Here is a 21,216-nt window from a genome sequence, read left to right as displayed (position 1 = left end):
TTTAAAAAATTTTTAATAAAAAAATTAGATCGTTTGATTACTACATATTCAAACACTTTTAATTTTAAATAAATTAAAAAGTACATTTGAGGAAAAATATCATTTTGATACTTTTTCTCAAACTTGCTTTTTAGATAACGTGGAACGTAATTCGAATTCTAAAAATACTGTCAATAGAAAAAAATATCTATATAACTTTAAGATAATTATAATTTTTAAACTTTCAAGAATATTATTATAATTTTTAAAAATTTAAATAATTGTTATTTTTACTTTAAAAAATACTTTTTAAATTTATTTCTAAACAAATATAACATAAATAAAAATATTTTAAAAATATAATTATTAAACAGTAAATAAATTTTTAATAATTAAATTTATTATTTAAATTATAAATTATAAATCTTAAAATTAAAAATTATATTTTTCACCGCAACCTCGAAGATACGATAAGTTTCAGTTTAAATTTGAAATAGTCTAATTATCTCAATGTTTCAAACGCAGCCTTAAGTGATCCCTCGTGAGTCGTGACTTCTGTTTTTTGTTTTTTTCTTTAATTAATTAATTATTTTCTTGGTTGTCGTGACTTCCGTTTCGGTCCTGAAACTTATTAATTGCACCATGTGGCCAAGCATCTTTTACATGCACCATCGTAAACAACCATGTTCAGGCACTTTACTAATTTAGCTGGGCTGGATCGTAGATCCAACATTATTTTTGCCAATTTTTAACCCATTAGCGTACGAGTCAACAAAGTTCTCTGTTCTTTGTTTTTTTTTTCTTAAAAAAAAAAAAATGGTTTAGATGAAATGTAGGAGCTTGAGATATATGATTGCAATTAGGAAAAAATAAAATAAAATGAGAGTAATAATAATCTTTAAAAGGATAAGGTAAGTAGTGAGTTAAGTCCATTTCAATGAAAATACCTAAAGCTCCTCTACATTGGGCTTGGTTTTTGAGTTCTTAGCAGGCCATGAGGGACATATTGGGCCACTATAGACCTCTCTCATAAATGACTTTCCAAGTAACATTAATAATAAAGTAACTACATATAATAGTGGAGTGTGTAAATATCGTACAACCATTTTAAAAAATAATGAGATTGATTATTAAAAATTTAATTTTTTTCATGTGATGTAGGTTTCATATTTATTTATTTTTTTAAAGTAATTGTATAGTGTTTGTGTACTTACGATTGTAACTATAATTTCTCTTAATAATATCATGACCGTGTGCAAGTAAGGAGCCCAAATTTTTGGTCCCCTTCATTTCTCTCCTTCCTCCCAAAGAAATATTTATTCATTTTTTATTGTTATTATTATTATTATTTGTTTTCTGCTTTATATAAAAGTGAGCCAATTATTATCATTTTCTGGTCATTCAAAATTTATTTGTCTATAATTATAAATGTTAAAAGGAATTATGATTAAACTAAACAACAAGAAATGGTCCCATGGTCTAGTGGTCAGGACATTGGACTCTGAATCCAGTAACCCGAGTTCAAATCTCGGTGGGACCTAATCTTTCTTTCTGTTTTATCTCTTTTTAATTCAAACTTCTCAGAAAAATCACTTTCCCGTTGGATCGTAAAACATTAAGCTTGGAACTCGTCCGCCTCATTTTTTGCACAAGTACAGTGAAAAATTGTGATGCATAAATCATTTTCCTACCCTGATACGTTATCAGTTTATAGGGGCAAGACTGTAAGCAAGTGGTGGGAGGAAGAGAATTTGGAGGAGGCTATACCAGTCATTTCAATTTCCGCGACCATACAAAACCAATAGAAAATGGTTCAGATAGACTTTCTGGATGAGGCGCGCCAAAACCTCTCTGCAACTTCCAACCTCCATTCATGGCGTTCCCTTTATCTTCAGCCATTATCTATCACAAGCTCTCTCTCCATGTCTTTATCCCTCCCTCCGTTCCAAAGCGAGTGTCTCTCTCTACCCACTTCGCAGTTTGTTCCAATGAAATGCTTAGCAAAGACCTAGCAAGAAAAGGCCGCTCCAGAATTCCTTGCTTTTCCAAGAGAAAATTTTCCGAGGTTGGTTTTCATTTGGTTCGATTACATTCAAAACATGGTTTATGGGTTTCACCGTTGCGATTGACTGGAATTTTAGCTACGTCGAAAAATATGTTGTTTGAGGGAAAAATCTTGTCGAATACTTCCTTAGTCCCTTTGTTCTTTTTTATGGATCTCTTCTGTTGAGCATTGTGCATTTGAACAACATGTCTATCCGTGTAGTATATAATGGTCCAATGGGCACGACGAATTGAAACCTTTTGATTATGTGAGATTGCATTATACAAACATTGCTGATGTTATGAATCTGATTGTGATGCTTATGTTGCCTTTTGGATTTGAGGTTTTATGGAAGCAAATTCGGATTTAGCCCCGAATTCAATTACTCCAATGTGAAGTATTAACATATCTGTTCTTCGCCCATATTTTCATAAAAGCAAAAAATCGGAGCATTTTAAATCTATGAAGCAAATGCCTAACTTGGTGGACATTTTCATTTATTCACTTCACATTTCAAAATTATGTTGATAGATTTGCTACGAAGTCTCTAGAAAATCATACGTTTTTTGCTCAGCAACTTTTGAAAATCATGTGCAACGCAGATATTTATTTTACCTTTCTTGTATTTTATGAGGAGGCCGGAAATTATAACCTGTGGTCAGAAGCACAATGCCGCATATGACACTGGTGTCGTCGAATAACCATGATCCGCAATGATTGATGTTTACTATTGCATCCACTTGATTTCTTAACTCAAATGATTTGCAAGTTCTCAAGTTATTAATATTCTGTTGTTGCCCATTCTACATGCCTGACGTGAGAGTCAAAATCATTTCAATGATTCACCTTTACCAGTTGTAGCCACGTTAAATACTGATAAGGCTAAATTATTTATTTAATTAGAAGATAAGATAATCCTTATTTTCCAGTCTTCCCACATTCTGAAACGGGTTGTTATCATGCAGGAAGTGGCAGAAAGGCATGATTTTCCTGCAAACTTCTACATGTCAATTTGCAGATTTGGACTGAAGAAGCTTGAAAATCTGATTGCTGTAGTCCTTATATGGGTTCAAATTTCTTCTCCACTTCCTTTGTTTGGTTGGGACTCTTTTTCTATATCTCCTGCAAGGGCAGTTCTTTATTCTCCAGATACCAAGGTTCCAAGAACTGGAGAACTTGCTTTGAGGAAGGCCATCCCTGCAAACGCAAACATGAAGGCTATTCAGGTTACTATTGACGATTAACTTGTTTCTATACTCTTGTAACTTTAACAGTAATCATATTGCAGACCATCGTGCCTCTGCTTCTAGGATTCTCTGGAGGATATCTCGTACCTGCTGAGGATTCCACAGAGAAAGCCATATGGAACTATGGAGGGAAATGTGAAGAAAGCTTTGAAGGTATATTATTTTTATTTTTATTTTTTTGGGGGGAGGAGGAGGGTTCCTTTATTATAGTGCATTACAGGAGGAACGGCTAGCATTCCCTGATGTCTAATTATCATAATATGCTTGTTCTTTATATGAATGTTATGCCAATGCAATGGCTTCTGAACTTTATTTTTTCATAATTTTTTCCCTATTTTTAGATAGCAGTGGATGAAAAGGATTCTATTTTGGAAAATCTACCAGTCGACCTGAAGGAAAAGGGTTCCACATTGTATGCATCACTAATTGATGGGAAGGTATGCAAAATTACTTCGGAAGAAAGAAATCTCTCTCAATGTACATGATGGCTGTCATCACAATGTTGTATTTCTATATTTCTTCAGAACTGGTATACGGAATCTAGAATATCCCTATTGGTTGATCAATTAGCAAAGAAGTTTTGATGGTTATAAAGGTCTTTAAATTGTTTAGTGATATCTTGACAAACTTGGTCGTTATGGTTGACTGCCAAGCCAGCCAGAATATTATTTATTATTGAAGTTCCGTTGGTTTACCAGGGTGGGTTGCAAGCCCTTCTTGTATCTATAAAGGAACAGGACCCAGATAAAGTATCATTAGGCCTGGCATCTTCACTTGATACTGTTGCAGAGCTGGAGTTGTTGCAGGTAAGAACTCATCAGTGCAATATATATCTTTCGTGACTCTTAATCCATGTATGATTTCAATGCCATGGTTGGATTTTCAAATTTCAAATTTTTTATGGAGATATGTGCTTGCAACATTATTGGTGTTACATGGGTATTACGCCTGTGGTCTTATGAGTAGCATTACTTAAAATGTGTATTTAAGATCAAAAGAGGGATGCTTCTGGGAAAGCATAGAATGATACTTGAGATAATTCCTCAGATTTTTGCTTCTGTTTGTTGTTGGAAACCTGAAGCGTTTTTGACTTAAAGGCCATTTAATGTATTCGTATAACAGCTACATTTGCTACCGCCCAAAAAGATATATATGACAGCTACAATTATCACCATAATAGCATAAGTGATCCAAATCTCAACTTAATATTGTTTGTAACAGGCTCCAGGCTTGTCATTTTTATTGCCCGGGCAGTACTTGAAATATCCAAGGTCAGTCTTTTCCAGAGATTTTCAGCTGATATTTCCGAATTTCTAGCAGGTTTTAAGTGTTTATTGGTAAGTCCGTAGAGATCTCTACACCAACTCTTTTGGGGACATTTGAGACATTTATTAGCTGTTTGGACGTCACATGGAAACGTTTAAACCTCAATGGAAAACCTCATTTGGTCTGATAAGTAGCATTTGTCATTGTCCGTCAGTTTTTTGAATAGGTAATAGTTTTCTCGCTAATTTGTAGGCTTACTGGGAGAGGAATTGTTGAATTTACAATTGAGAAAGGAGATGGTTCAACATTTTCTCCAGAAGCTAGCGGTGAACCAAGAAAGACTGCCACAATTCAGGTATGTTAAAACTTACATTTCTAGAAGGATAAATTATCGTGTCTGGCAATCTTGCACATAATTGTTTATGACATTGAATGTATATTAACAAACTATGCATTTATTGGCATAATTTGTTTGATCTCTGGAATCTTGAGATCTTGTATTGTTTGCACATCATTGAGGGGGTTAACACTGTCACTGACAGCTTTACTATTGACTTCTTGGTGCTGGAACAATCAATTAGAACCTCAAGCCAGAGTTCTCTTTGAAAGATGTAATATGAATATCAGAGAATCTGGGAACTCTTTCTCCTTACATAATAAGTAAATGACATACCCGTCTTCAAAATGGTAGACATTAGGCATCTGGCATAGGAGCGACCGATTGAAATTGTTTCCACTTCCCTTGTTAATTTCTGTTACAATGTTCTTATACGCTGTCTGCTTACTCTGGTGGATATTCACTTCAACTGTGTACAAAGAGAGGGCACCATAATATGAACCATTTGTGGATTGTGCATAGGATTCGGAAGTCAAATAATGTCTGGGGATAGATTATAATTAGTTCTGAAGCTGATGCTTGATGATTTGCATTCTTTGATGGTGTATTAAATTAAGATGTTGGTATTCAACAGTAACTGTGTATGTGTGTGCGCTCATCAAGTGTGTGTGCCTGCTTGTGAAGCCTCATCCTAACAGCATTAAAGTCTACTGTTCCATTTATTTCACAACTGAGCCAGTTGGAGTACTCATGGGATGAGATTTTGCTTTTGGTTGCACTCTGTGAAATGTTTAAATGGTCAACAACTTCTTCCCTCTTGTTCTACTAAAAATGTAAATTTTATGTGCCAACATGGTGGCCGGACCAAGGCATTGACTTCACCTCTGCATTCAGGTTGTTGTAGATGGATATTCAGCACCATTAACGGCAGGGAATTTTGCAAAGCTGGTAAGGTAGTTGATCCTCACTCTTGGGCTGCGCGCGCGCGCACAAACACACACTATACATACATAAAAATTTATGTATATTTGGAGGGCTAATTTTCATTTTCATTTCAAGGTTCAATCATGTAGTTAATGTGTTAACCATCATATTTTTACTTTTACAGTATCTTGTTTTGTAGTAGATGTAACTTATTGTTTCATCTCAGAATCGCTTTAATTTGGCCGGATGATATGATACCTTGCTGAGAGATTTATTTATTTTTAATTTTTTTTTTTATTTTTTCTTGGTTTGTGAGTGTTACATTTAGTGGAAAACTCTTTCTTCCCATAAAGAAGTAAGGAGGCAAAAAATACGGATGCAAGGATTATAAGTATGAAGATCTGACAAGCTTATGAGAAATAGAGTCTATTTGGATATGATAACAGATTGACAAACAAAGTGAAGTTCTATTTTATTGAGATTCAGCCATACCAAAATCCAAGTTTTTGGTTATGTTTGTGCCATTAAGTTTAATCTTCCCCACCCCTTCTTTTTCTGGTGAATCTGAATTCTTGGAATTTATTGTGCTTTTAAATGTTATTTGAAAGGAACAGATAATCAATTGGCAATATTTCAGGTAATTGATGGGACATATAATGGGGCAAAACTTAGCCGTACCGACCAAGCTGTTCTTTCGGATAATGGGCTCGACAAGAATAACGGTTACAGTGTTCCTTTAGAGATAAAGCCATCTGGGCAATTTGAGCCCTTGTACAGAACAACATTAAATGTGCAGGTATGTCAATCTCTTGTATCGGCAAGAAATTTCTTGCAATTAATGCTTCTCATTTTCTTTCCTTTTTTCTCTGCTGAAAAGGATGGAGAACTGCCAGTTCTTCCGCTCTCTGTTTATGGGGCAGTTGCGATGGCTCATAGTGAAGTCTCTGAGGATTGCTCATCGCCATATCAGTTTTTCTTCTATCTTTATGATAAAAGAAATGTAAGTACAACCCAATAATATGTTTAAATTGATTTTCAAGTTCAGGCTTTTTGCAGGATTTTGTAAGACTGAAATTGAAATGCGGAAGTTTGAGTTTAGTTCTTGTTCAATTTATTCTGTCTGTTGGGTAGAAATGATTATTTTCTCTATTTTTGAACTTATATCTTCACCTGTGCTGTGATGTAGGCTGGCTTGGGAGGGTTGTCGTTTGATGAAGGGCAATTTTCAGTGTTTGGGTATGATTTTAAGACTCTTGGGACTTTTCATGACAGTAATAACTAGTTCCCCTGGGGGTGAAAAAGCTGTTTCCTATGGATGGTTTCATCATTTCTCTCTTTAACATCCAATTTCAATAAACAGATACACAACTGTTGGTAGAGACATTCTTCCACAGATAAAAACCGGAGATGTTATTCGATCGGCAAAGCTGGTAGAAGGTCAAGATCGCCTCATATTGCCGAATGAGAGTTGATCTGTTCTCTTTCCAAGCGTGATGCTTTTCATTCTTTGTTCTTTGTAGTAGCTACATTTTAAATGTCATCAGCCTGATCTTACTGCTGCAGGTTGGCCCGTCAAATTACATTTGACTCAGCATTAGTTTTTGTTTGCAGTTTTGTCGGTAGTTTAAGTTCAGAAGTCTCTATCGAAATTTGTAATATCTTCCCAAAACTGGAAACTGTTTTACTGATCCCTGTACGGCTGTACTTCTATTGATTGATACACCCGATGTGTTATGGCATTTCTAGTAACTGCATGGATAGATCTCTCTCTTTAAGTAACGTTATTTATAGAATATATAAATGTCACGCAATCGTTTTGAAAAAAAGTAATGTCTATTATTAAAAAATTAGTTTATTTTTTATTTTTAATGTGAATATCGTATTTATTCATTTTTTTAAAGAGATTGTACTGCATTTGTACACTCCACAATTATAAATATTAATTTTCTTTTTCTCTATACTTTGCTGATTTCTTCGAGTTCAACCTTGTTTTAGGCCTATTTGCAGCAGTACTGGGACTCGGTTTAAACTTCGCCCACAGGATGTAGAGAAATCCCATACCTTCCATTGTCTTACGTTTCGAAATTTTCAAGAAACTGGTTCGTTGCTTGCAATTGGAAACCAGGAGTGGCTCGCAGAAAATGAAGCCAAAATAATGTTGTCCACGGAATTATCTTGAACCACTAGGAAGAGATATTACAGAAGCGTAGCCTTCATGCCGAGTTGGCAATTAGCTATGGAGTACGTGGTTATGGGCCCACAAATTCAGAACTTGTGGATAGCTTAATAGAGCTTTAAATCGTAGAGTGGAGGGGACTCCTGCAGGTTGATCGTTGGGGCCTACTGACTGCTCGAGAGGATTCAAGAGATGAATGAATATTATGATATCACTAAAATAAAATAAAGATATGTTATATATATAATATTTAATTAAGTCTATTTATAAACCTGTATATTAACACGTTTAATACCAACGCTTGCCAGATCAATTTATACAAAGCAATATTAATATTTAGATTATTTTTATAAAAAAAATAATATTTACAGTCGTGAATGTGTAAATATTATACAATCATTTTAAAAAGTGAATAAATATAAGACTTATATGAAAAGAAAATTAATTTTTTAATAATAATTTTTTTTTAAACCACTATACTGATACACGACTCTATTTAATATTATTTAATTTATGTATTTTCTTTTGACAAATCTCGGCCTCGGGTATTATCTAACAGACTAGAATATAACATATTCAAAGAAAACGGCATTATCATCTGCGAAGTCGAACTTGAAGTATTTATTTATTTATTAATGTATATATATATATATATATTTTTTTTTTGTGGAGGTTTTCTTTATTTACAAAGTTGTGGCTATTTTTATAGCCACCATTTCTCATGTGGACAACGTTCATCATCTAAAATTTCATCTCTCGGAAGTAAAATAGGCAGCATCACAATCCACCATAGAAGTCTACTTTCCACCATGCCAGCCAATCCTAAAGAATAAAAGACATCACCAACTTGATGGACGTAGATGCAACATAAGTCAAATCAAATGCAGCACAATTCCATACACTGCGAGGCACCAAAGTTTCCCTCCCAAGTCCAACCTACATAACGTCATAACCCCCAACTCCGACTGTTACAACTCGGAGAAACAGTCTGTCGGACTCAGCTCGGTTTCCTCCCAACTCAAGTCTGCTGCCGCAGCCATTGTCATGGCTTCCTTACATTCCATATCTCCCCAGAGCGTTCTCCCCCCTTCCAAACCGAAGCCCAACTTCAGAACCATTTCCAAGTTTTCCCAGACCCCACTTGTCTCTAGAAACAAAAAACAGAGAACGAAGTTGTGGGGGGTACGCTCCGTGGGGGAAGAGCAGGATGTGATCCCAGTACAGAGTACGGACGGTACGGACCAGCAAGAGGGCGTGGTGGTGAGCCGGGTGGAGATGGAAAGTGGGTTGGAAACGGAGTTGGTGAGCGGGTTCGGAGCGAATGAGGGTAGGCTGTCGTTCGAAGGGGCCGGTGAATTTCAAGGCTTTCCTTCTTCTTCTTCTTCGGGCTCCGTTGGTGATGGAGTGGGGAAGAGCGAGGAAATAGAGAGACTGTTGGATAGGACAATCAACGCGACTATAGTTCTGGCTGCGGGTTCTTTCGCCATCACCAAGTTACTCACCATTGACCAGGATTACTGGCATGTGAGTCGCCCTATAAATCAATTTCTAGTATTTTCTGTTCGTATAATATGTTTGTGATGATTAGATGAGTAGTTGTGGTTTTCGTTGGTGATTTTGAGATTTTGGTGTGTGTTTGAAGTTAATGATTTGATGCTAAAGATGCTATTAGAAATAGGTTTTAAGTTAGGTTCATTGCTCAAGTCTGTGCTTTTGGAAAGTTCGGTTCTTAGTGGGGATCCATTCAACCTCTTCTTCTACTCCAAATTCTATTTATTCTTTCTTCTTTTTCGATCGGGGCTGAGGGAAATTGTCAAGGTGGTTTAAGGGAGTGTCCGAGTTTACTGAGGCAATGGGTATGCTGCTCCAAATTTCGATAGGATTGTTTGGGGCAAACGGCAAATGATTATTTGGATTGTCTTTTGGTGCTTTGCAGTGGATTCGTGTCTGTTGGATCGCAATGAATTGGTGCTAGTCATAGTGCTTTTATGCCAGTTCGATAATTCATATGGTTGGAAAGAGTCAAATGATGCTATGTATACAACTAAAGATGCATGAATGAATTGGGACCTGATTTTCCAAGGTTTCGTGATTGATCTCAACTTATTGACTCGAAGCTTAAAGTTTCACAAGATGGCAATTAATCTAAGTTTTCATGGCACTACAAGATGGACAGCCGGAATACAACAATTGTATTGAACAAACTTATCTGGGATGAGCAAATGCAGACGGATGAATTGCATTGCTGAGAACTTGGTGGTTTGCTTGTGGCAAGATATGATTCATTGGAAGTTAAAGGCTGTATGGGTACAAGAAAAAAGGCTGCAAAAGACGTGGAGCTGTTATGTTGAAGTGGAGAGATCTGTGCACTTAAGGCCCAGGAGATGCTGTAGCCTGGGATTGGCCAGAGCAGTGCTAAACAATATCTTAAAAAGAAATTCCAACTAGTTACTCTAGTGAATTACCTTTACAAGTTTGTGATTTCTAATGTGGGAATCTTAAATCACTCGTATCAAAACCTTTATGGCATGTACTTTTGATTTAAAAGGGGCTTTAAATAATTCTAACCTTTGATTTATTCATGCGATTTATTCATGCATTGCGCAATAAATGTGGGTTTAATCTATTGTATCTTCTAAACTTGTTATTATTATTTTATAGGGGTGGACGATTTTTGAGATACTAAGATATGCACCTCAACACAACTGGACTGCTTACGAGGAAGCTCTTAAGAAAAATCCAGTTTTAGCAAAAATGGTTATTAGTGGAGTGGTGTATTCTCTAGGGGATTGGATTGCACAGGTTTGTCCTTGTTGTCAAATTAGTCCTTGATCTTGTTTTTGCTGTAAGAAATTACCCTTTACATAATTTCTTCATTAAGAAAATTCATGAATTGTGCAGTGCTTTGAAGGGAAACCTCTCTTTGAGTTTGATCGATCACGAATGTTCAGATCTGGCCTTGTTGGCTTTAGTTTACATGGTTCTCTTTCTCATTATTATTACCAGTTCTGTGAGGTGATCATTATGGTTTTTATTTTCTTGTTAATTGGATTTCCTATTTCAGTTCTTTTGGTTCACTGAAACAGCTTCCTCCTATTTCCAGGAGCTTTTTCCTTCCCAAGACTGGTGGGTGCTTCCTGCCAAAGTTATCTTCGACCAAACTGCATGGGCAGCAGTTTGGAACAGCATTTATTTTACTGTCTTGGGATTTTTGCGTCTTGAATCCCCAGTTAGTATTCTCAACGAATTGAAGGCAACTTTCTGGCCAATGCTAACTGTAAGTGAACCTTCTGCTACTACTGCTGTATATTTGCATTCTTCTCAGAGTTTTTACAGTCCAACTTAAAATCTGACTTCCTTCTCTGTCTGGGCCCTCATTAATTAGTGTCAAAGTAGTTAATATTCATTGACTTTTTGCATTCTTATGTTTGAAATATCTTTCTATAAATTCTAACTCGATTTTGTATGCATTGTGTGTGTATGTTTTTCATCAATGTTTCTTTGTAGTTATCTTAGGAGCTCGTTTAGCTTTGATAATGATATTTTCATTGTTAACTCGGGCCAAGTTAAGCTTGATCCTTGTAGTTGGGGTCGATATATATTTTTATCTAACTCCTCTTCCATCTGACCTTGGTGTTGGTTGTATTATGCAGGCAGGATGGAAACTTTGGCCCTTTGCTCATCTAGTTACCTATGGCGTGATCCCAGTGGAACAAAGACTTCTTTGGGTGGACTGTGTAGAGCTTATCTGGGTGACAATACTATCTACGTGAGTATTTAATATAGATTATATTGAGTTGGTGGTAAGGGCTGAAGATGGAAGAACTTGGTATTGATTCTAAATATTCTCCTGAAAATGATCTAGTTGGTGGAGAACAATCCAAATGACTAAAATTTGGATATGCTTTAGATGTGATCCGTTTTTCTATTTTATTTGAAGTTTCATGTGATGAATGCGTAAAGATGGGATGTTTGGAAATCTTAAATCTCATGCTGGTTTGAGCAAATCATATACTCTGTTAAAATATATAGCTGTGTGACTGCATTCATTTAAATTGCTGATCTCATTTACTTAAAATGTCCTCAGTTAGGTGTATCTGATGCAAGGATAAAATTACTGATTCTGAGATTTCTTTGGGCAGATCTAAACCATGTTGCCCTCATCTTTTTTGTCTTCTTCCTCGTTTCTTTTTCTTTGAAGGAACAATATGTTTTTTATAGGCAAAGATCAACACTTTTGAATACAACACTTTATTCAAAAGTGTTGTTGGTGCAACCCAAGTACACTAGGGGCATATATAGGGGGACACCTAATTGGGGGAACAATATTCAAGCATTAGCATAAGGCCAAGTAGGCATCATTGTTCCTGTTGTGACTTTATTGGCACAAAAATATATGTGAAGAAGATGTGCATGTTGAGGGATGGCTTTCCTCACAATGTCAGTTTGGGATTGGCTCCTGATTTGGTCCAGTGTTTAGATATGCTTGGTTTTCTGGCTTATTTGAAGTTTTATGTAATGCCTGTGTAAAGATAGAGCAAATCATCTACACTACTCGAAGATGAAGCTGCATGACTATTTTGTTTCTTCCACAGATAAAGTGCATGATTGCATTCATTGAAATTGTCTGCAGCCATCGAATTCTAGTGATCCTGCAAAATAAGTACAAAGAGTTTGAGTTTTCTGGCTTATATTGGGTGTATGTGATGCAAGGATATGTCACATGTGGATAGAATTTGACTGATTCTGTGACTTTCTTTGGGCAGACCTAAACCATAGTTTCTCCTCGTTATCTTTTGTCTTCTCTCTTGTATTTCTTTATTTTAAGGAAAATCTCAACCATTAGAATTCTCCTGTTTTGCGTTCATTCAAGAAACCTGTGTCAACTAATCGCGTGATTTTACTTATCAAAAAAAAAACTAATCGCGTGATTTTGGTGTTAAGTTTTTCTATGGCTAGCTTTTGTTAGTCTAAATTAACTAGTTGCATGGACTTGGCAATGTTTGGTTATGTTCTGTTTCTTACATTGATTTATTTTCTCTTTGCTAGTTATTCAAATGAGAAGTCAGAAGCAAGAATCTTAGAGGCACCAGAAGAAGCCAACACCAGTTCTCCGTCCATAGATCCTCCTCAGGTACATGAAGCAAGTGGCTTCTAGGATCATTTTGCACTTGCAGCTTCATTCAAATTTAACTGTTACATAAGTGCTGAATAGTCTCTGACGTGCATACCTTCTGTTGTCATTTTCTTGTTCCCCCGTCAGGAGTAAACAACATTGTAACAATCAGAAGTCGGATGGTTAGAGGAATTGCTGATTCAACTGTGAGAGAGAATACCCACTTTCTCGTGGATTGTGACTCAAAAGGGATGATATACAAAGCAATGCAGATCATGGCTGGCACGATTAATTATCGGATATAGTGCAGACATCTCAGAAACTTATATGTATAGCATACAACCCTGGCTTCCATTCGTCCTTGTCATTGGAACAGTCATCTGTACTACTGTAAAGTTTTCTTGAGAAGCTGCTGGTTGAAGGCGTATAAACTTCTCCCATCATAATTGTGACCTATGATTTAATTATGTGTGTTTCCTTTGCCGCCGTAATCACAATTCAAATCGCAGGATGCTCGTACAAGTTAGTGACACAGAGTGAAGTATAGTTTTACCCAACTTTCAATTTCTTCTTGTAATTTAAAGGCCATCTCAATGGACACCATCATGTTTGGTGTCCGAGTTCTACTTTGAGAGCACAAAAATATATATAATAATAATAATAATAATAAAAATAAAAAAATCACTGGACCTTGGGAGGAATAAACTCGTGTTTTTGTTGGGTCCCTGTAAGATGTTATCAAGTTGTGGATTGGATGGAGCTCGGTATGCCTCTTCCTCAAGTACCACCTGCTTACCACAGTTAAAAAATCTCAAGAGTCTTGCCTGCCAAAGAAGGCAATATCCTCGTAACTTGGCTGCTTTTCCCATCCACATTCATCAATACAACTTACAATTAGAATAAGGCATCATGCGCTAACATGGAAGTACCATCAATACCTTCAAATCAAGAGGTAACTACAGATAAAAAATGATACATACGTAGTCCCTTCAATCCCAAGAACTCCTAAGAACAAAATCTAAAACCGAGAACCTAGTGCTAAATGGATAGCCATTCAGACGAAAGACCCTCTCTAATGCCATTTCAGGATGCTGCAAGCCAATGGATAGCCCCATTGATGAGATCTTGCGAACCTCGATGATGGCAATGATAATTCGCATGTCAGCCAAACTTCGTTTATGAATTATGTATGGAGGAATGACTACGAGGTTGTGATTTAATTAAATGCAAGATAGTGTCTAAGTCCAAATCCCCATACTTTTTTAGAATCAAGATGATAATCAGAAATAAGGAAATTGAATGGAAGAGGGAAAGACCAAAGAAGATTTGCATATGCTCAAGCTTGTTTTTCGATCAACGGTACACAACCATTGAAAAAAATACAGATTACATCCGTAGTCTGCCCATGAAAAGCGAACACAAACACTGTAGTTGTAGAGAGGAAACTGCAGCAAACCCTATTCTCAAGAATCAAGACATTCAAAAGCACCTCAAGCACCTGCTTCAGTAGACCTCGTCTGCCTCTGATACTCATCGTCAGCACTCCTCAGAAATTGATCCCAGCCACTTCCGGGGCCGACATCCAAATAATCATATGGCACTGCTGTCTTCAAACCAGGTCTAACAGCGCACTGGCTCTCCACGATTCTGAAATCGACCGTCTTTCCTTCTTCCCTACTAGTCTCTTCTAATTCCTCCCAATCAAATAACATAGGCAATGTAAATGCACCCCAAGGGTTGAAATCCAAAACCTTGATCCGCTCATCGTTGGTAACATAAACATCAAACGTATAATTCTCCGACTCAAATTTTAGATGTACATTAGCTTCATAAAATTCCTGGATCAATCGCTCAATATAATTTTTCTTCTCCAGAAGAAGAGGATAAAAGGTTGTGACCTCACGCTGAGAAATACCAACGAGGTTGTGACCCCGTACGAAACAACGGAATTCCATCTCCGGCCTAAGGGATGAGTACCACTTGCGGAGTGCAAGGAAGAAACTCGGTGGTCTTGATGAGGACTTATCACCGCACGAATCATATGCATGACACAAATCATGGACCAATGAGTCAGATGATCGCAGCAAGAGCGCAATTTCACTAAAATTAGTGCATCGGAGACTCCCTGTTGAGCTAATCCAAGCAGAGTCTTTTGGTGCACTCCAATTCAATTTAGGGAAGACTGCACCACCAAGAGATTCGATTGACTCCTTAATCTTCAATTCCAGTTCAGGGAAGGAAGGGGGAGGCGAAGGTGGTTCTGAATCGTCTTCAGATCCTTCTAATACCTGATAGTCTTCTTCGTCTTCGGGTTTATGAACTCGATTGGGCAAGGCATCATCATTTGAGATGGAGATAGGTAACAGGAAAGGGGAAGAATCGTCAAGAAGGTATTGGATAAAGGGTTCGGGAAGTTCATGAATTTGGGTTTTAATGGACAAGGATTTAAATCTCGGATACCACTCCTGAATCTGGCATCGATTCACTTCTTCTTCCTTCATTTTTGAATAAAGCAGGAGGCTTTTTTCCTCGTTAACCAAGAAGCTGAGTTCTCTCTCTTGCTAACTACTACTACAACTACAAAAAAACAATCAGAGAGAGAAATGCAAAGCTAACCTTTTTCTGTGGGGTGAGGCGGTCTATGGAAGAACGTGAACAAGGCTGCAGTCGGGGAAGGAAAATGCTTGGAGGCTGGTGCAGTGGTCGCGAGTAGCGGTTGAAATTGGGAAGATAGAATAAATTAAGATGTCGGGCCTGACCTAAAAGCTGGGTGTGGACTGGACTGTTTGTGGGCCTGTAGGTGGACTGGACTATTTGTGGGCCTGCAGATGGACTGGTCTGTATGTGGGCCTGTAGATGACCATGGGTCTTCCTTCGAGCTAACATTATAATTTTGTCCGGATATTCCACTCATTGGCCCAGAGAAAGTTATTAGATTCTACATGATATTCTCGTTCTATTACAATAATTAAAACTTTTATATAAGCACTAATTTTAATTGATGATGAGAATATCATATCTAACCGGCATTAAAATACCCAATAGTTACTAGTTTAGCTTAATCAAACCCGTCCTCACTATACACCTCTCTGCTTGCATAATAATGCCTCCTCTCACTAGCTAGGCAGTGCTACATAACCGTGCCGGCCGGGGTGCACTTGACTGAGCCGGGACACATTCAGACCGGCAGGCTTATAAGAGATGAAAAGACAAGTAATTAATTAACGCTACATCCACGTAGTACGATTTTCATCCTATATAGTTTCTCTAGTAACTAATGAAAAAGCAGCAGGCACTCCGCACTCGTAGCCTTTGCTAGGTTATTGTTTTTCAAGAAATCCTTTCCATTTCATTTTCATTTTCGTACGAAAATGATTATGAGGTCATAAGATGGAGCTGTTGAATTTGATCCTTTGGTTTTGTTCTGTTGTGTATTTGTGTGTGTGTAAGGTCGTTTAGGACCCCACCTCCCATGATATCATTTGTACCGGCCAGACAGATCTCAGCCCTTTCACATCTGCGCGCGCGTCTGTTTGGGATTTGATCAGTAATTATATGTTTCGGAGTGTTCTTTTGTTTTGTCTATACTTGAAACAAACGGTACGTAGGTAATAGACAATGAATGATTTATAAATACAATTGGGTTCAATGATGAAGGTTTTATTCCCATTGCCTACATATTGCCAACTAGCTAGCTGCAACTGCAGGCCAGAAAACTCCAGTCCCTCCCTGCAGTTTTGTCCCGTAATAACAGGAGCTGATCATGATCAATATTTGAAAGTTGAAACCTTTTTGTGTAAGGATGATGATAAGCTTACTACCCTCTTAACTTGGTTAGAAATTAATCCCTGATCCTCGCACGCACGCTACAAATATAACTGATGACCGTTCAATTCTGATTTTCTTTTGACTTTTATGATCAGATGGGCATGAAAGAGTACGATCCAATTAAGAATCGAAGTAGTAGTACGTGGTGAGCCAATTCTAATGCCTTTTTTACTTTTATAATTTGCAGTTGAGGATACAAATTGTCGTATTTCTACTCACGGAATGCTTGTATTGGTATTTTGGTACATATCCATACAGACGTAAAGAAACAGATATCTTTCAATGTATGCAGAAGATTTATATTGCTTTCAAGACTTTGCAAGAGCATCATCCTAAAAATGGATTGCGATAATTGCGCATTTCATCGCCTCATCAATATCTATTCCAAAATTAAGCAGCCATGATGATAAATCTTATAAAGTTGTTTTGTATTTTTCCATAGGAAGGACTGCAATTAAAAGCTATTTAATTCGTGTGGCTTAAATTAAGATAATGATTCCCTTCAGAAGATAGTGATGAGAACGGCCCCATGTAGCATGCATTAAGACAGCAAGAAAAGAAATCTAGCCATTTTAGAGGTAGCCTGATCTTGCTCGTGTCAGTATGTGTGACATCAAAGGGTCATGGAATATACTTAGCTACGTCTTATCAGTACGCGCGATGAAAGAAAATTACAATTTCCGTCCTCAAATTTCTTCATAATTTTTTCTTCTGAAGACAAGTCGATCGAGCATATAATTGGGTGGATTAAAATTTATTAATCGTTTTGAAAAGCAAAAGCAAAAGCAAAATCGACTTCCACTTCCTGGGCCATGCATGAGTCATGATCGATCGATATGCACTCTCATGACTCTTCCGCATGACAATAGTATGTCAGTACCCTAGCTAGCTTGCGATATTTATATTAGCAATATGGCAAAGAAAAGTTGAAGATTCTGAGAACGGATGATCAGTACTTTGACACCTTAATTTCAAAAGAGACATCGATCATATATTTATATATACAGCTCTCGATGATTGGAAATATATAACAGTTTCAGGTTTTTCTTGAACTTTCGAGTGTAAGCTGGCCTAAACCACAGTCCTTCATCGTGTTCCTTTAATAAGTGATCATTAGCTAGCTAGGTGATCTTTAGGTTTCAATTTCTCTTGAAAATCTCTTTTTAAAGTTCATTTTTTACGAGGTAATACGTACATGATCTTCCTCTTCGTTCCCTTCCTTTTCTTTCTTTTTTTCTATAAAATGTCGGCCAAAAAAACATGACCAATTTATTAACCTACAAAAGATATTTAACTCTTGATCAGGCAATACATTTATGTTTTCCTGTTAATATTGTCTTTCCTTTGGTTTTATGCATATAATAATTAATGTATCATGTGATGATGATGCGTTTCTACGGCCAAATTAAAGATAATAGCATCCTACTTCATATATACCTTTACCAATTTAACAAAAAAACAGTAAAAAAAAAAAAAAAAAAAAAACGAAAACGAAAAGGAATAAAGAAAAGAAAAGATCAAAAGCTCCATCATGACAATATAATATACATGATCGTCCTAATGAATTTCTCTCCAATGGACGGTTATAATTAATAATTACGCTTCACCTTTCCCAAGTCTCATCAAGTGGCAAATCATAGTGGACGCAAGAATGCTATACATTAGATTGCATATTCATCGTTCAAATATTTCCTACGTACAGACCTGGATGGAAAGGAGAATAAAGATAATCGAAATATATATAAAAGATCTGATCTTACCTTAGCTTATAGCTAGGGTTTATTCAGTGACAGGAGATCAGGACTGGTATGTGTATTTTGTAAAGAAGCCGAAAACCAAGCACTCGCTTACAATTTTTATGTACAGTCGTATTATATGAAGCAAACTTCGGCCAATGATCAAGATGCAACAGACATAATAATGCGCAGATCACAAACCATAATCGATCATTATCCCTTTAATTATTATAAGATGTACAAAAATAATGAAGTTCTGCAATATATTAGGATCGAATTTCGATATATACATGAAGGATGTAGCGTTATGCCACGGATAGACCAAATATACGAAATGATCATCTGTATGTTTTAGTTTTCTACATGAAAAGCTATATAGCATCTCTTTTTTTTTTTTTCTTTCCATTTCTACATGAAAAAAAAAAAAAACCTAGTTTATTTGTATAGGATATATAAAACTGTCTGAATGGCCTCATCTGAAATTGGCAGCTATATATATAGTACCTTCCACATGACTTAGAAGACTTCGAGGCCATTTCAAAAGTCTCTAAGCTAGCTCTTTAGTCTCGTAGTTAGCCATCAAAATCATGTACGTACGTACGTTACCCCATGCCAACTTTCTGCAACTTCGACAGGTAGATAACACGGAGTACTGCTGGCAATCTACATGACGGAATTAAGCTCTGCATGCAGCCTTTAGTCGCTTCATAATCTACTTTAGACATGAGAAGTTCATAATGTACATGTGCAGTCACTCATACCCAATACTCGAACTTTAATTAAGAATACCAGTTCAAACCAGGAAGCTGCTGACAAGGTGCCCGAAAAAGGCCGTCTCCATTAATAGACCCCAGCATTACCTGTTGGTGCAATGAAGAGGTCTGAGGGAGCTGGCTAAGCAGAGTGGCTATAGACGTTGATGCATTCCCATTAGTCGTCCTTGCTCCACTTTGATCATCACTATCATCCAAATGCAATCTCTTGCTCGATGAAGGCCCCGTTGCGTCCTGATTATGATCATTCCAGTACAAAGAAGGGAGTGTCCGTTTCAGAGGGAAGTTGTTCGAGGTTGCCATGGCTGGAACCATAGGTAGCTCACGCTTGGAACTTGAAGAGGCTAATTGGCACATTGCGCTAGCAGAGTTGATCCCATCAGTACTGTTTACTATCCCTTCAAACATACTGGGGTAATTTTCGAGGCCATAGCTGGTACTGGGCCCCTTTGGAATTAGTTGTAGTTTCACATGTTGGCCCACGGCAACTGAAGGTTGTATTGATCCAATCATGTCATCCATCGAGTCCTCCCTTTCGTGATCAACAGATCTATGCGTGTTGTTCTTTTTGTAGATTCGACATAGGACCCAATCATCAAGCTAAACAAAAAACAATCAATTCATCACCGATTCAAATGGGTTTTCAAAATTACCCCCCAATGATTAAGAACAATCAAAGTTACATGTACAGTCTGGAAAATTACCCTCAAAGAGTTCTTCTTGTTGCCTAAATCACACCCAGCAGGCTTATTGCTAGCCTTGTTATCTGCCAGCCGGTACTCATGCATAATCCAATTAGTCTTGATCCCCTTTGGAGGCTTCCCTCCATAGAACACAAGGGCTTTCTTCACACCAACCTTTTGATTACTCCCCGAACTTAGCACAGGTTTGTCAGTTCCCGTAGCCTTCCAATACCCAGAAGTTGCCGCCCGGTTCGGTCTAGCGCCGTTCGGGTACTTCCGGTCCCTAGGACTAAAAAAGTACCACTCTTGCTCGCCAAACGTAGCCTTAGCTGAAGAAACGTATATATAAACCTGCTAATTAAGCACTGCTACTACAACGTACGCATGAGAGAAAACATGAAATTGTCTGCAGCTAGATTTTGATGAAATCAAACAGATTGTTCGTACCTGGGAGTTCCCACGGATCAAATTTGTAAAGATCAACCTCAGCGATGATTGCGACCGGAAGGGGAGCCGAGCTAGCCTTTTTCTTGAGGTAATGAACCACTAGCTCTTCATCTGTCGGATGGAACCGGAACCCCGGCGGGAGGTTCGGCCGTCGCGAGCCGGTGGACACGTCAGTGCTCTCCATGACTCGCACGAATTAACGCTAGCAGCGGCGTATGTTTCAGAACTTTTTTGGTTTGGGCTGCAAATTAGGCTTATCAGAGAAGAACATAACGGAGAAAGAGAGCTTGGAGAGATCGATTGTACAGAGCTAGCTTGTTGCAAATGAGTTAATTTCGAGGCCTTCAATATTAAATGGGTATGGAGAATTATATAGGATATTGACTATATACTACTCATGTGGGTGGGTGGGTGCATGGCCGATAAAATACACATGCACTTCCATCATGTGGATTTCTAAGAAACTAACGAATGCATGCCACGTCGCCGGATTAAGGTTAGATTAGTCATTTTCTTAATTGCTAGCTAATGATAGTGGTAAAAAGAGATGGACGTGGTTGGCAAATGAAAATGAGTGATATGGAGGTGATGGGTAACCGATCGATCATGAAGAGAAGGGTAAATTGGGCCGTCGAGAGCTTGACAAGTGAAGTTCCGAAT

At 37.4% G+C, this 21,216-nt stretch overlaps 4 protein-coding genes and 1 non-coding gene across 5 annotated transcripts; 3 read left to right on the top strand and 2 right to left on the bottom strand.

The window, feature by feature from the left end:
• The first annotated feature begins 1,447 nt into the window (after positions 1 to 1,447).
• Positions 1,448 to 1,519, top strand: TRNAQ-CUG. Its single transcript has one exon. It is a non-coding gene; the product is annotated as a tRNA-Gln (tRNA).
• A 155-nt stretch (positions 1,520 to 1,674) lies between these two features.
• Positions 1,675 to 7,536, top strand: LOC122288963 (peptidyl-prolyl cis-trans isomerase CYP37, chloroplastic). Its single transcript, XM_043095804.1, has 12 exons — positions 1,675 to 2,044; positions 2,989 to 3,249; positions 3,334 to 3,423; positions 3,612 to 3,707; positions 3,969 to 4,076; positions 4,492 to 4,541; positions 4,789 to 4,891; positions 5,768 to 5,821; positions 6,435 to 6,593; positions 6,675 to 6,797; positions 6,984 to 7,033; positions 7,158 to 7,536. The coding sequence occupies exons 1-12, from the start codon at positions 1,853 to 1,855 to the stop codon at positions 7,267 to 7,269; spliced, it is 1,398 nt and encodes a 465-aa protein (XP_042951738.1). The 5' UTR covers positions 1,675 to 1,852; the 3' UTR covers positions 7,270 to 7,536.
• A 497-nt stretch (positions 7,537 to 8,033) lies between these two features.
• LOC122289396 lies at positions 8,034 to 13,580 on the top strand. The gene is made up of 8 exons (XM_043096367.1): positions 8,034 to 8,045; positions 8,745 to 9,497; positions 10,635 to 10,775; positions 10,875 to 10,988; positions 11,077 to 11,250; positions 11,627 to 11,742; positions 13,023 to 13,107; positions 13,237 to 13,580. The coding sequence occupies exons 1-8, from the start codon at positions 8,034 to 8,036 to the stop codon at positions 13,240 to 13,242; spliced, it is 1,401 nt and encodes a 466-aa protein (XP_042952301.1). The 3' UTR covers positions 13,243 to 13,580.
• An 809-nt stretch (positions 13,581 to 14,389) lies between these two features.
• On the bottom strand, positions 14,390 to 15,814 carry LOC122288964 (cell division cycle protein 123 homolog). Its single transcript, XM_043095806.1, has one exon. It carries the CDS (start codon positions 15,588 to 15,590, stop codon positions 14,580 to 14,582), a length of 1,011 nt encoding a protein of 336 aa, XP_042951740.1. The 5' UTR covers positions 15,591 to 15,814; the 3' UTR covers positions 14,390 to 14,579.
• Positions 15,815 to 18,891: 3,077 nt separating this feature from the next.
• Positions 18,892 to 20,920, bottom strand: LOC122290282 (NAC transcription factor 56). Its single transcript, XM_043097911.1, has 3 exons — positions 20,557 to 20,920; positions 20,131 to 20,438; positions 18,892 to 20,026 (listed from the first exon to the last, which is right to left on the bottom strand). The coding sequence occupies exons 1-3, from the start codon at positions 20,738 to 20,740 to the stop codon at positions 19,433 to 19,435; spliced, it is 1,086 nt and encodes a 361-aa protein (XP_042953845.1). The 5' UTR covers positions 20,741 to 20,920; the 3' UTR covers positions 18,892 to 19,432.
• Between the last annotated feature and the right edge of the window lie 296 nt (positions 20,921 to 21,216).

Source organism: Carya illinoinensis, chromosome 12, assembly GCF_018687715.1.
Source record: "Carya illinoinensis cultivar Pawnee chromosome 12, C.illinoinensisPawnee_v1, whole genome shotgun sequence".
Classification (NCBI taxonomy): Eukaryota; Viridiplantae; Streptophyta; class Magnoliopsida; order Fagales; family Juglandaceae; genus Carya; species Carya illinoinensis.
The sequence above is the reverse complement of the archived record's forward strand: the minus strand, read 5'-3'. Positions and strand labels throughout refer to the sequence as shown.

What these genes read in the sequence shown, in the direction of transcription:
- LOC122288963 (XM_043095804.1), top strand. Translation starts at nt 1,853, where the DNA reads ATGGCGTTCCCTTTATCTTCAGCCATTATCTATCACAAGCTCTCTCTC. An exon ending in CATCACTAATTGATGGGAAG is followed by an intron (nt 3,708 to 3,968) that starts GTATGCAAAATT and finishes TTGGTTTACCAG; the next exon opens with GGTGGGTTGCAAGCCCTTCT. An exon ending in CAGTACTTGAAATATCCAAG is followed by an intron (nt 4,542 to 4,788) that starts GTCAGTCTTTTC and finishes GCTAATTTGTAG; the next exon opens with GCTTACTGGGAGAGGAATTG.
- LOC122289396 (XM_043096367.1), top strand. An exon ending in TAGGGGATTGGATTGCACAG is followed by an intron (nt 10,776 to 10,874) that starts GTTTGTCCTTGT and finishes TGAATTGTGCAG; the next exon opens with TGCTTTGAAGGGAAACCTCT. An exon ending in TGGGTGACAATACTATCTAC is followed by an intron (nt 11,743 to 13,022) that starts GTGAGTATTTAA and finishes TCTCTTTGCTAG; the next exon opens with TTATTCAAATGAGAAGTCAG.
- LOC122288964 (XM_043095806.1), bottom strand. Translation starts at nt 15,590, where the DNA reads ATGAAGGAAGAAGAAGTGAATCGATGCCAGATTCAGGAGTGGTATCCG.
- LOC122290282 (XM_043097911.1), bottom strand. Translation starts at nt 20,740, where the DNA reads ATGGAGAGCACTGACGTGTCCACCGGCTCGCGACGGCCGAACCTCCCG. An exon ending in TGATCCGTGGGAACTCCCAG is followed by an intron (nt 20,439 to 20,556) that starts GTACGAACAATC and finishes ACGTTTCTTCAG; the next exon opens with CTAAGGCTACGTTTGGCGAG. An exon ending in ACAAGAAGAACTCTTTGAGG is followed by an intron (nt 20,027 to 20,130) that starts GTAATTTTCCAG and finishes TTTTTTGTTTAG; the next exon opens with CTTGATGATTGGGTCCTATG.